The sequence below is a fragment of the Hylobates moloch genome, unplaced genomic scaffold (genome assembly GCF_009828535.3).
Source record: "Hylobates moloch isolate HMO894 unplaced genomic scaffold, HMol_V3 SCAFFOLD_10, whole genome shotgun sequence".
NCBI lineage: Eukaryota > Metazoa > Chordata > Mammalia > Primates > Hylobatidae > Hylobates > Hylobates moloch.
Genome location: NW_026652285.1, coordinates 21,904,791 through 21,918,179, shown reverse-complemented (window position 1 = coordinate 21,918,179; position 13,389 = coordinate 21,904,791). Strand labels below are relative to the sequence as shown.

The following is a 13,389-nucleotide window of genomic DNA, read 5'->3' as shown; positions in this document are numbered from 1 at the left end:
TATCCATCAATCTGTCTAATCTATAGCTCACATATTATTATGACAAATTAAGTTATCTATCAGTATAGCAAACATTTTTTTTTTTTTTTTTTTTTCGAGACAGAGTCTCGCTGTCGCCCAGGCTGGAGTGCAGTGGCACGATCTCGGCTCACTGCAGGCTCCGCCCCCCGGGGTTCACGCCATTCTCCTGCCTCAGCCTCCCGAGTAGCTGGGACTACAGGCGCCCGCCACCTCGCCCGGCTAATTTTTTGTATTTTTAGTAGAGACGGAGTTTCACTGTGTTAGCCAGGATGGTCTCGATCTCCTGACCTCGTGATCCGCCCGCCTCGGCCTCCCAAAGTGCTGGGATTACAGGCGTGAGCCACCGCGCCCGGCCCATAGCAAACATTTTAAAGCATGTGAAATTAATCTACTTTCCTTTCATGAAGAACACAGGATGGGTAGGCAGCATTCCATCTACTCACATTTCCAACTGTCATTTCAACAGCCATTTTAAGTTACGGAAGAGTCAAGGCTGGGACCTCATGGCATCACTTTCCATGGATTGCTCTCCGAGTTTTTGTGTTCCTGGCCTTTGGAACCCCTTCATCATCTTCCACAGGTAAGACACATATTAGTGGAATTCGAGTTATAATTTGTATGCTTGAAATTGACATTGAAGGCCATAATTTGTAAGTCAGAGAGGTTAAATAGTAACTGTAATGCTTTGTTTTGATCTAACTTGATGGTTTTGTAATGGTTCTCTCAAATGCTCCACATCTTTCTCTTTCTGTGTTCCACAGCTGGGGTTTCTCTCCTTCCTGCCTGAATATTTTGCCTCCCTAATCCAATTCCTTTACATTATCTTTGCTCTGAAATACTTCTTTCGATGACTTACATTTGCTGTCTATAATTTTACTTCAACTTTTTACTAGTCCTGCTACAGAGACCATTCTCACATTAAGAAAATAATAGGCTTTTTTTTGTTTTTTTTTTGAGACGGGGTCTCGTTTTGTCACCCAGGCTGGAGTACAATGGCGTGATCTTGACTCATTGCAAACTCCACCTCCTGGGTTCAAGCAATTCTCCTGCCTCAGCCTCCTGAGTAGCTGCGATTACAGGCGCCCACCACCACGCCCGGCTAATTTTTTTGCATTTCTAGTAGAAACAGGGTTTCACCATGTTCGCCAGGCTAGTCTTGAACTCCTGACCTCAAGTGATCTGCCCGCCTCGGCCTCCCAAAGTGCTGGGATTACAAGCGTGAACCACCATGCCTGGCCCAATGATAGGCTTTTTAAGAAATTCTCAAACCACTGGAGAAATCATACTTTTCTTTGAGATAAGCATGCATTATGCCCATATCTGCTTTACAGATGGGGAAACTGAGGCAGAGAATTGATAGGACTTGTTTTAGATCATAAAGTCAGTGATGATATTGAAACTATTTCTTTTTGTGTCCTCATATTCGTCAGGCTAGTACTTGAAAACTGAAAACAATAGTGGCTCTGGCTAGAATGACTGATTTTTTTTCTTTTCTTTTCTTTCTTAAGCTTTTTTTTTTTTTAAGAGAGAGGATTTCGGCCGGGTACACTGGCTCATGCCTGTGATCCCCGCACTTTGGGAGGCCGAGGCGGGTGGATCACCTGAGGTCAGGAGTTTGAGACCAGCCTGGCCAACATGGTGAAACCCCCTCTCTACTAAAAATACAAAAAATTAGCTGGGCGTGGTGGCAGTCATCTGTAATCCCAGCTACTTGGGAGGCTGAGGCAGGAAAATTGCTTGAACCCCCGGGAGGCGGAGGTTGCAGTGAGCCGAGATTGTGCCACTGCACTCCAGCCTGGGCAACAAGAGCAAAACTTTGTCTCAAAAAAAACCAAACCAAACCAAAACAAATAGAGACAGGATTTCACTCTGTTGCCCAGGCTGGACTGCAGTGATGCAGTCATAGCTTACTGCAGCCTCAAACTCCTGGGTTCAAGGAATCCTCCCACTTTAGCCTCCCAAGTAGCTAGGACTATAGGCATAGGCCACCACACCCAGCTAATTAAAAACATTTTTGTTTTTTTTTTTTTTTTAGAGACGGAGTCTCGCTCTGTTGTGCAGGCTGGAGTGCAGTGGTGCCATCTTGGCTCACTGCAAGCTCCGCCTCCCGGGTTCACACCATTCTCCTGCCTCAGCCTCCCGAGTAGCTGGCACCCGCCACCACGCCCGGCTAATTTTTTTTTTTTTTGTATTTTTAGTAGAGACGGGGTCTCACCGTGTTGGCCAGGATAGTCTTGATCTCCTGACCTCGTGATCCACCTGCCTTGGCCTCCCAAAGTGCTGGGATTACAGGTGTGAGCCACTGCGCCTGGCCAATTTTTTTTTTTTTTTTTTGTAGAGATGGGAGTCTCACTATGATGCCCAGAGTGGTCTTGAACTCCTGGCCTCAAGTCATCCTCCTGCCTCAGTCTCCCAAATGTTTGTTAACTTTTTATTGATATATATGGACTTCCATAGGTTTTTCATTTGCAGATTTTTAAATGTGTGGTAAACAGAGAAGCCTAGAAGCCTGTTAAAAGTAGGGCTAAGGATCTTGGGACATTACTGACTTTCCCATTCCTTCTGAAGCACCATGGATAGAAATGAATTTCCAAGGGCCCTTGTGTTCTAATTTCTGTTATTTCAGAGAAGCCTGTATGGAGCATATGTTAGGTGGTCATCCAGTCATATTTAAGGGAACTGTGTGTTACCTTCCATTCCTCTAGCCCAAGTTCTAAGTGTGGTTTATTCTTGACTTGCTGCATTGGAATCTCTTGGATCATGGGACCAAGGATGGGGCCAAGTAAGGTTCTCTTCTTTCTCCTCAGGAGGATCAAAAATTACTGCTGCCATGAAGTCTGTGGCCCTAGTGTTTTGTTTTTGTTTTTGTTTTTGTTTGAGATGGACTTTCACTCTTGTTGCCCAGGCTGAAATGCAATGGCATGATCTTGGCTCACTGCAACCTCCGCCTCCTGGGTTCAAGCAATTCTCCTGCCTCAGCCTCCCGAGTAGCTGGGATTACAGGCATGCAATACCACGACCGGCTAATTTTGTATTTTTAGTAAAGATGGGGTTTCTCCATGTTGGTCAGGCTGGTCTTGAACTCCCAACCTCAGGTGATCCGCCCACCTTGGCCTCCCATAGTGCTGGGATTATAGGCGTGAGGCATGGTGCCTAGCCTAGTGTTTTGTTTTTAATCTTTTCTGTGATTTTATAAAAGAAAGTTGCCTCTAGTCTTAGGTTCACGTAGTTTCTCTATGGGGCACACATCTTGTACATACAGGAAAGGCTACAGACTGGGTAAAATATTCTCTCTTGGTTAATTGGCTAGTCAGCTCAATAATAATTGAGATGTACTTTGTGCAGGGTCCGGTACTGACAGTAATAAAGGAATTAGAAAACAAGCTCTTACTAGTAGTACATCTTGCAAAGATACACATATAAAATAAATTTAAACACAATTATAGGCCGGGCGCGGTGGCTCATGCCTGTAATCCTAGCACTTTGGGAGGCCGAGGCGGGCAGATCACCTGAGGTCGGGAGTTCGAGATCAGCGTGACCAACATGGAGAAACCCCGTCTCTACTAAAAATACAAAAAATTAGCCGGACGTGGTGGCACATGCCTGTAATTCCAGCTACTCAGGAGGCTGAGGCAGGAGAATCACTTGGACCCGGGAGGCGGAGGTTGCGGTGAGCCGAGATTGTGCCATTGCACTCCAGCCTGGGCAACAAAAGCAAAACTCCGTCTCAAAAAAAACCAGAATAAAACAAAAACAACAACACAATTACAGAGTGACAGAACAAGTACAAATAAATCAGCAAAAGCCAGTACTTGTGAACTGATGGGAAAAGAGAGTTGGGTGGAGTTAGTCAATGAGGACTTCCTGGAAAAGGTGAGTTTTGAAGAAAGGGAGGGGCCCCAGTTTGCCGAAAAAGATGAGGAGGTCATTCCAGCAATAACGCATGAGCAATGGTAGAGAAGAGAAGAATGAGCAAGCTGTAAGGGCCAATCATTAAACTGGTTAGCTTGTTAAGACTGGAGAATATATGTTAAAGGATAAGAAAAAACAAGTCTGGGAAAATGATAAGGACAGTTCATGGAGAGCCTTAAATGGTTATGAATGAAATTTGCTTTAACAGACATAATGAAAATAACATTTTGAGAAGCTGAGAAACAGATGAACTATAATAAAATAAAACTGGTTAGGGCCGGGTGCGGTGGCTCACACCTGTAATCCCAGCACTCTGGGAGGCCGAGGCAGGCAGATCATGAGGTCAGGAGATCGAGACCATCCTGGCTAACACAGTGAAACCCTGTCTCTACTAAAAATACAAAAAATTAGCTGGGCTTGGTGGCAGGTGCCTGTAGTCTCAGCTACTTGCGAGGCTGAGGAAGGAGAAAGGCTTGAACCTGGGAGGCGGAGCTTGCAGTGAGCTGAGATCGCGCCACTGCACTCCAGCCTGGGTGGCACAGCGAGACTCTGTCTCAAAAACAAAACAAAACAAAATAAAACAAAACAAAACAAAACTGGAGAGTTAGAACAACTGGGAATCTGCTGCAAGATTCTCAGGAAGAAAAAAAATGCCTAGGTCCTAATTGTGGCTCTGCCAATTATTAGTGTATGACCTTAGGCAAGTCCTTGAATTTCTGTGTGCCTGTTTCCTCAAATGTGAAATGGGGATAATGGTGTCTGCCTCACAGAGTTGTTGAGAATAATTAAATGAATTAATATATGAAAAGTGTTGGCCAGGCATGGTGGCTCACACTTGTAATCCCAGCACTTTGGGAGGCCGAGGTGGGCGGATCACTTGAGGACAGGAGTTCGAGACCAGCCTGGCCAACATGGTGAAATCCCGTCTCTACTGAAAATACAAAAAAATTAACCAGGTGTGGTGGTGGGCAGCTGTAATCCCAGCTACTTGGGTGGCTGAGGCAGGAGAATTGCTTGAACCCAGGAGGTGGAGGTTGCAGTGAGCTGAGCTCACACCATTGCAATCCAGCCTGGGCAACAAGAGCGAAACTCCATCTCAAAAAAAACCCAAGACAAAAGAAAAAAAAAAAGTGTTTAGTAAGCACTCGATAAACATTCAGTTACAGTTAATTAAATTATTATTATATGGGCTGGGCTCGGTGGTTCATGCCTGTAATCCCAGCCCTTAGGGAGGCCTAGGCAGGTGGATCACCTGAGGTCAGGAGTTTGAGACCAGCCTGGCCAACATGGTGAAACCCAGTCTCTACTAAAAATAAAAAAATTAAAAAAAGAAAAAGAAATAAAAAGAAAAAATAAACAAGAAAAACAAAACAAAACAAACAAATAAAACTAAAAATACGAAAATTAGCCGGGCATGGTGGTGGGAACCTGTAATCCCAGCTACTTAGGAGGCTGGGGCAGAAGAGTTGCTTGAACCTAGGGGGCAGAGGTTGCATGAGCCAAGATCATGCCATTGCAATCCAGCCTGGGCAACAAGAGCGAAACTCCATCTCAAAAAAAAAAAAGTGTTTAGTAAGCACTCGATAAACATTCAATTACAGTTAATTAAATTATCATTATATGGGCTGGGCACGGTGGTTCATGTCTGTAATCCCAGCCCTTTGGGAGGTCTAGGTGGGCAGATCACCTGAGGTCAGGAGTTTGAAACCAGCCTGGCTAACACGGTGAAACCCCATCTTTACTAAAAATACAAAAATTAGTCGGGCATGGTGGTGGGCACCTGTAATCCCAGCTACTGAGGAGGCTGGGGCAGGAGAATTGCTTGAACCCATGAGGTGGAGGTTGCAGTGAGCTGAGATCACGCCACTGCACTCCAGCCTGGGTGACAGAGGAGACTCCAGCTCAAAAAAAAAATTATTATATGTTATTTAAATTATTATTTCTCTGACCAGTAAGTGGTCATAGAACTACGTATATATAACAAAAGGCCCCATCTCACACCTTAGTTTGAAAGGATTGCAGGTTTTCAATCTGCCTTTCTGAAAAGTATGTAGGATTCAGAGGCTAAGAAGCCAGGCCCAGAGTCCAAAACTGTGCTGCCCAGTACAAGAGCCACTAACCACACGTGACTACTGATCATGTGAAATGTGGATAGTCAGAATTTAGATGTGCTATAAATATAAAATAAGTTGGTGTGAACAAAATAAGTAAAATATCTCATTAATTTTTTTTTTTTTTTGAGACGGAGTTTTGCTCTTTTTGCCCAGGCTGGAGTGCAGTGCTGTGATCTTAGCTAACTGCATCCTCTGCCTTCTGGGTTCAAGTGATTCTTCTGCCTCAGCCTCCAGAGTAGCTGGCTAGGATTACAGACATGCGCCACCATGCCTGGCTAATTTTTATATTTTTAGTAGAGACGGGATTTCACCATGTTGGTCAGGCTGGTCTTGAACTCCTGACCTCAGGTGATTCACCTGCCTTGGCCTCCCAAAGTGCTGGGATTACAAGCGTGAGCCACCGCGCCCGGCCTCATTAATATTTTTTATATTGATTACATGTTGAAATGATAATATTTTGGATATGTTGGGTTAAATAAGGTGTATTTTCATTTGTTTCCTTTTTACTTTTTTGTGATGTGGCTACTATAAGATTTAATACTACCTAGTGGTTCACACTATGTTTCTGCTGGACAGTACTGGTCCATTACAACATACTACATTCAGTTTTGGAAATTACAGGGTTCTATCTGAGAAATTTCTACAAAGAAATATGAAGATTATGGATAAATCTCCTTGCCTTTGACACTTTAAAGAATATTTTTAGGCCGGGCGCGGTGGCTCACGCTTGTAATCCCAGCACTTTGGGAGGCCGAGGCGGGCGGATCACGAGGTCAGGAGATCGAGACCACAGTGAAACCCCGTCTCTACTAAAAATACAAAAAAAAAATTAGCCGGGCGTGGTGGCGGGCGCCTGTAGTCCCAGCTACTCAGAGAGGCTGAGGCAGGAGAATGGCGTGAACCCGGGAGGCAGAGCTTGCAGTGAGCCGAGATTGCGCCACTGCACTCCAGCCTGGGCGACAGAGCGAGACTCCGTCTCAAAAAAAAAAAAAAAAAAAAAAAGAATATTTTTAAAATTGTTATTTCATTTTTATTTTTTTAGAGACAGGGCCTCACTCTGTCACCTGGAGTGCAGTGGCACCATTACAGCTCACTGCAGCCTCCACCTCCTGGGCTCAAGTGATCCTCCCGTCTCAGCCTCCAGAGTAGCTGGGATCATAGGCACATGTCACCACAACTGGGCCCGCCTTTTTTTTTTTTTTTTTGAGACGGAGTTTCACTGTTGCCCAGGCTGGAGTGTAGTGGCGCGATCTCAGCTCACTGCAACCTCCACCTCCTGGGTTCAAGCGATTCTCCTGCCTCAGCCTCCCTAGTAGCTGGGACTACAGGCGCATGACACTATGCCAGTCTAATTTTTGTATTTTTGTTTTTTTTTTTGAGATGGAGTCTCGCTCTGTCACCCAGGCTGGCGTGCAGTGGCGTGATCTCGGCTCACCGCAAGCTCCGCCTCCTGGGTTCATGCCATTCTCCTGCCTCAGCCTCTCCGAGTAGCTGGGACTACAGGCGCCCGCCACCACGCCTGGCTAATTTTTTGTATTTTTAGTAGAGACGGGGTTTCACCGTGGTCTCGATCTCCTGACCTCGTGATCCGCCCGCCTCGGCCTCCCAAAGTGGTGTGATTACAAGCGTGAGCCACCGCGCCCGGCCTAATTTTTGTATTTTTAGTAGAGATAGGGTTTCACCATATTGGCCAGGCTGGTCTCGAACTCCTTACCTCGTGATCCACCTGCCTCAGCCTCCCAAAGTGCTGGGATTACAGGTGTGAGCCACCGTGCCTGGCCCTGGCCCCCCTTTTAAAGATAACTTCAGTGACATTATATATATATATATATATTTCTCAATTTGCAAGGTATCTACAGAACTGAGAGAGCCACAGATAGTTCACCATTAAAGAGGCCATGATTGCTGAAGGATCTTTTAGTTTAAAAAGAAACAAAGATGAAAATGGGGAAAAGGTGAAACATCCCATTTTATTTTATTTTTTATTTATTTTTTTGAGACAGAGTCTCACTCTGTAGCCCAGGCTGGAACGCAGTGGCGCAATCTCGGCTCACTGCAATCTCCACCTCCCGAGTTCAAGCGATTCTCCTACCTCAGCCTCCTGAATAGCTGGGACAACAGGCGCCACCAAGCCTGGCTATTTTTTTTTTGTATTGTTAGTAGAGACGGGGTTTCACCATATTGGCCAGACTGGTCTTGAACTCCTAACCTTGTGATCCGCCTGCCTTGGCCTCCCAACGTGCTGGGATTACAGGCGTGAGCCATCGCGACCGGCCGAAACATCCAATTTTAAACATTAAATCAGGGAAACAAAAATATAGTTTTTGAAATCACTCCCTCGAAAGTCCAAATCTCATTGGTTGAAGTAACCTAGATTATTAAGAATTTTTTTTTTTTTTTTTTTGAGACGGAGTCTTGCTCTGTCGCCCAGACTGGAGTGCAGTGGCGCGATCTCGGCTCACCTCAAGCTCTGCCTCTCGGGTTCACGCCATTCTCCTGCTTCAGCCTCCCGAGTAGCTGGGACTACAGGCGCCCGCCACCGCGCCCGGCTATTAAAGGTTTTATAACAAAACATTTTCAAATCATCGTTTGAATTTGCTGCTTAACAGGAATTGAGGCCAAACAGCCTCAAGTCAGGGCTTTTCGCTGACCTGGAGGCAGAAACCAGTTTGGGGTTTTGCTTGTAACTGGTATTTTATGCATGCGACCCTGGCTGAACTGACCAACTGCGTAGGCTCCAACTTCCCGAGGGCCCCTTATGCCTTTCCTTCCTCTGATCAAGCCCTTCCCGGCTCTTTCCAGTTGGAAGGCCGCCCCCAGTCCTGAGCGGCGCCAACAGGTGCAGCGCCCGCCTCCCGCCCTGCGCTAGCGCCGGCAACCCGGCGCCCTCCCGCTCCGCCGGCCGCGCCCTCGCCCTCGCCCTCGCCGCTCCGCCGGCCGCGCCCTCGCCCTCGCCCTCGCCGCTCCGCCCTCTGCCCTGGCGTGCGCGCGCACTCCACGGGGGCGCGTCCGGCCGGTGGGGCCGCGCACGCAGCCGCCGCCACCGCCTCCCCTTCTCCCTCCCTCCTTGCAGGCCCTCCTCCCCTTCCCTCCCCTCCGCCCCCTTCCCCGTAGGCAGCCCGCCCGCCAGTCCGCCCGCACCGCCTCCTTCCCAGCCCCTAGCGCTCCGGCTGGGTCTCTCCCCCGCCCCCCAGGCTCCCCCGGTAGCTCTCCTCCGGCGGTCGCCCGCGCTCGGTGGATGTGGCTGGCAGCTGCCGCCCCCTCCCTCGCTCGCCGCCTACTCTTCCTCGGCCCTCCGCCTCCTCCCCTCCTCCTTCTCCTCTTCAGCCGCTCCTCTCGCCGCCGCCGCCGCCTCCACAGCCTGGGCCTCGCCGCGATGCCGGAGAAGAGGCCCTTCGAGCGGCTGCCTGCCGATGTCTCCCCCATCAACTACAGCCTTTGCCTCAAGCCCGACTTGCTGGACTTCACCTTCGAGGGCAAGCTGGAGGCCGTCGCCCAGGTACAGCGACCCTCGGGCGCCGGGGCAAGCTGCGGGGCGAGCAGTTAGGCCGCGCCCGCGAGCTGGACTCGGGGCCCGGCCGGGAGGGCAGGCGGGCCTCGGGTCGGTGCTGGGCGGCCGCAGGGCGCCGGGGTCGGCGTGCTCTGCCTTGCTCAGTTGAGGCTGAGGCTGGGGCTGGGGCCGGGGCAGGGACCGGGGCCGGAGCTGAGGCTGGGGCTTGGGCTGGGGCCGCGCTGCGGGAGCTCTGTGGAGCCGGCGGCCCGGCCATTGCGCCCCTCCCCGGCGAGCACACCTGTGTGGGGCTTTCCCCCCCGCCCCGGACCCTTCTGGGCTTGATAGTGTTCCGGGGGAGGCTGGAGGGTGTTGGGGGAGGACGAAGAGGTCATGGGAGTCCCCGCTCTGCCTCAACCGCCTGACTCAGTTCTTTCTTTGGTTTCTCTCTACACCTCTCGGGTGATAGATTGGAGGGGGTGGTCATTTGGGACTCTGGCCGCCGCGTTGGAGCGAGGAGGGGAGCTTCTAGAAGGGAGGGAGAGGGTGAGAACGAGAATGTTAATCCCAGGCAGCCTCTCTGACTTCTCCCCGCCTGCTCCAGCCCAGGGGCTGGGTTTCCAAGATGATCCGCCCCCTCCCCCTTTCCCTCAAGTGACAGTGCAGCAGTGACTTTGTTCTCTCCTAACCTCTAGAGAAGCTGCGGGAGGACCCCATCTCTGCTTTTCCTCCTATCTTCCTAGCTTTGCGGCCTTCGAAGCTGGTGGATTTATTGCTACCGTGATGGTTGCTTAGCAGTACCTTTCTCTAAGAAGCTGGCTGGGCGCGGTGGCTCATGCCTGTAATCCCAGCACTTTGGGAGGCTGAGGCGGGCGCACTTGAGGTCAGGAGTTCGAGACCAGCCTGACCAACATGGTGAAACCCCTGTCTCTACTAAAAATACAAAAACCAGCGGGGCGTGGTGGCGGGCCCCTGTAATCTCAGCTACCCGGGAGGCTAAGGCAGGAGAATCACTTGAACCCGGGGGGCAGAGGTTGCAGACTCGAGATTGCCCTGCTGCACTCCAGCCTGGGCGACAGAGTGAGACTCCGTCAAAAAAAAAAAGGAAAGAAAGAAAGAAGCTATTAGTTATAACATACCACTGGTGAAAATACTCCATTACTCTTCACTGCAGTTTTTGGTGAATCATACTCCCCTCCCTCCTCCTGCAGCATTATCTGAAGTATTGTTTGATTTTGGAGACCATCAGTATAGATGCCCGACAAACATCCTGCACAATAGGCATTTATGATACTATGTAATGGGAAGCCTGTAATAAAAATGGGAACTGTTTGATAGTTATCTGTAAATAGAATGTTAGTAAATATATTTTGTTTCATTTCTCTTCCTACTGCAGTCTGGGATGGGGGGAAATCAGTAGGCTCCAACCTTAAAGAACATGGTGTATATAGCAATGAAATGAAATGAAGACTGGTACTCGAATGAATTGAATGTTGGTAGTTGTCTTTGAAAACCAAGAGGGTACGGTACTCAGATGAAAAATACGCCTAAAAGTACAGAATTTAAAAGTGTAGTTATCTATACTTTATACTTATCTCTGATAGATAACTATAGCTGTTACATTTGGGGCACTGGTGTGAAAGCAAGAGGGCTCTAGGATTTGGCAGCATCAAAAGACAGAACTTAGTGAAAATCAGGTGATTTAAAATTTTTCCATTAAGAATATGAATCAGAACGAATGCATCTTGGGTCTAAATTAGAATTTGAGAAGGTTATTTGGGAAAGTGTGGTTTAAGCCAAGTGACTAGAGTGTTTGATATATATTGGCAAGGGGCAGATGGGAGGGATTGTAAACAGTAGTGTGTCTTGTGACTTGGCAAACCTTTGGGAAAGAGAACCTAGTGATGAATGAGTTCGCATTATGTGAAAAGACTAACATTAAAAAAAAATTTGTTTCTTTACCCTATTAGTTGCCAAAATGCGTTCATAATTTTTGGAGGCAAACATATTTTGGGAAAAGTCTAGAAAAAAGTACAGATTTTTAAATGATTACTTATTAAAGAAGTGAGTTTGATTTAAGTATTGGGATAAAACAACAAGCAGTGACATGTTTCTCTTTACCTCTTTTCTACTTTTGTGGAAGACTGGTTTGTGCCATTGAGGGAGCATATGGTAATATACTAGATATTAGCAGGGACTTGTTAATTCGATGCAAGGAAATAAATAAAAAATAAATAAATTTTTTAAGTAACATGAACTTCTCAAAAACACTTTTTTTCCAGAAATTCTTTTCAGGCTAGATGGCAACACAAAGATGACACAATAGTGAATTCCAACAGGTTTTATTAAAGGATGATTGGACTTTCAAATTATACTAATTGACATGTTTGGAAGGGTAAAAGAGGAATTAACATTGGTAAGAAGTAAAAAGCATATATTAACGTTTTTGAAATCCATGAATTAGAGCAATACGTTTAAATTATGGGATTAGGTGGTATCTTGTGGGAATTTTAAAATATTGACAAAATTCTTTTTTTTTTTTTTTTTTTTTTTTTGAGATGCAGTCTCACCCTGTCGCCCAGGCTGGAGTGCAGTGGCATGATCTCGCCTCACTGCAAGCTCTGCCTCCCGGGTTCACGCCATTCTCCTGCCTCAGCCTCCCAAGTAGCTGGGACTATAGGTGCCCGCCACTGCACCCAGCTAATTTTTTGTATTTTTAGTAGAGACAGGGTTTCACTGTGGTCTCCATCTCCTGACCTCGTGATCTGCCCGCCTCAGCCTCCCAAAGAGCTGGGATTACAGGCGTGAGCCACTGTGCCCGGTGACAAAATTCTTATCTGTAGAAACTTATATTTATAACTGATATTGGGTCAGTTTCCTAACAGTTGGCATCACATAACACAAAACATGCAAGTTGCTTAGTTGCTTTAGTTACAAAATTTTATGATAAGCCCAGAGTATTTGTACAGGTTACATATTAGAAACTTAGTGGATTTATTTTATTTTTTATTTTTATTTTTTTGAGACGGAGTTTTCGCTCTTTCGCCCAGGCTGGAGTGAAGTAGTGTGATCTCAACTCACTGCAACCTCCACCCTGCCCCTCCGCCAGGTTCTAGCGAGTCTCCCTGCCTCAGCCTCCCAGGTAGCTGGGACTACAGGTGTGTGCCACCACGCCCAGCTAATTTTTGTATTTTTAGTAGAGATGGGGTTTTGCCATGTTGGCCAGGCTGGTCTCGAACTCCTGACCTCAGGTGATCCCCTTCCCTTGGCCTCCCAAAGGGCTGGGATTATAGGCATGAGCCACCATGCCCGACCAACTTAGTGGATTTTTAACCTGGCCTGGGGTGTGGACTGCTGGAGAAGGTGAAGAAATTAGTCCATGTTCAGTGATTCAAAAATTAGTTGTCTTGGCCAGGCGCGGTGGCTCATGCCTGTAATCCCAGCACTCTGGGAGACCGAGGCGGGCAGATCACGAGGTCAGGAGATTGAGACCATCTTGGCTAACACAGTGAAACCCCATCTCTACTAAAATATAAAAAATTAGCCGGGCGTGGTGGCAGGCGCCTGTAGTCCCAGCTACTCGGGAGCCTGAGGCAGGAGAATGGCGTGAACCTGGGAGGGGGAGTTTGCAGTGAGCTGAGATGGCGCCACTGCACTCCAGCCTGGGCGACAGAGCGAGACTCCGTCTCAAAAAAAAAAAAAAATTAGTTGTCTTTCACATTAGTGTGGTCTAGCTGGTTTTGAAAATTTGTTATTATACAGAAGTTTCTCTAGGCCCAAAATTTATTTCATTCCCTGTCCCCTCCCTTTACACTGGATACTTGAGAGCAGTGGACTTTTGTAGATATTTCA

General features: G+C 47.6%; 1 protein-coding gene across 4 annotated transcripts in view; it reads left to right on the top strand.

The window, feature by feature from the left end:
• Positions 1 to 470: 470 nt before the first annotated feature.
• Positions 471 to 13,389, top strand: part of NPEPPS (aminopeptidase puromycin sensitive) — a 103,398-nt gene continuing 90,479 nt past the window's right edge. Inside the window, exons 1-2 of one of the 4 annotated variants that reach the window (XM_058446056.1) lie at positions 471 to 601; positions 9,375 to 9,546. In XM_058446056.1, coding sequence (XP_058302039.1) covers positions 525 to 601; positions 9,375 to 9,546 — 249 coding nt within the window. In that variant the 5' untranslated portion in view covers positions 471 to 524. Of the gene's footprint in view, positions 602 to 9,076; positions 9,547 to 13,389 lie in introns of those variants that run through there. The other 3 variants (XM_058446057.1, XM_058446059.1, XM_032163387.2) reach the window with 3 other exon arrangements.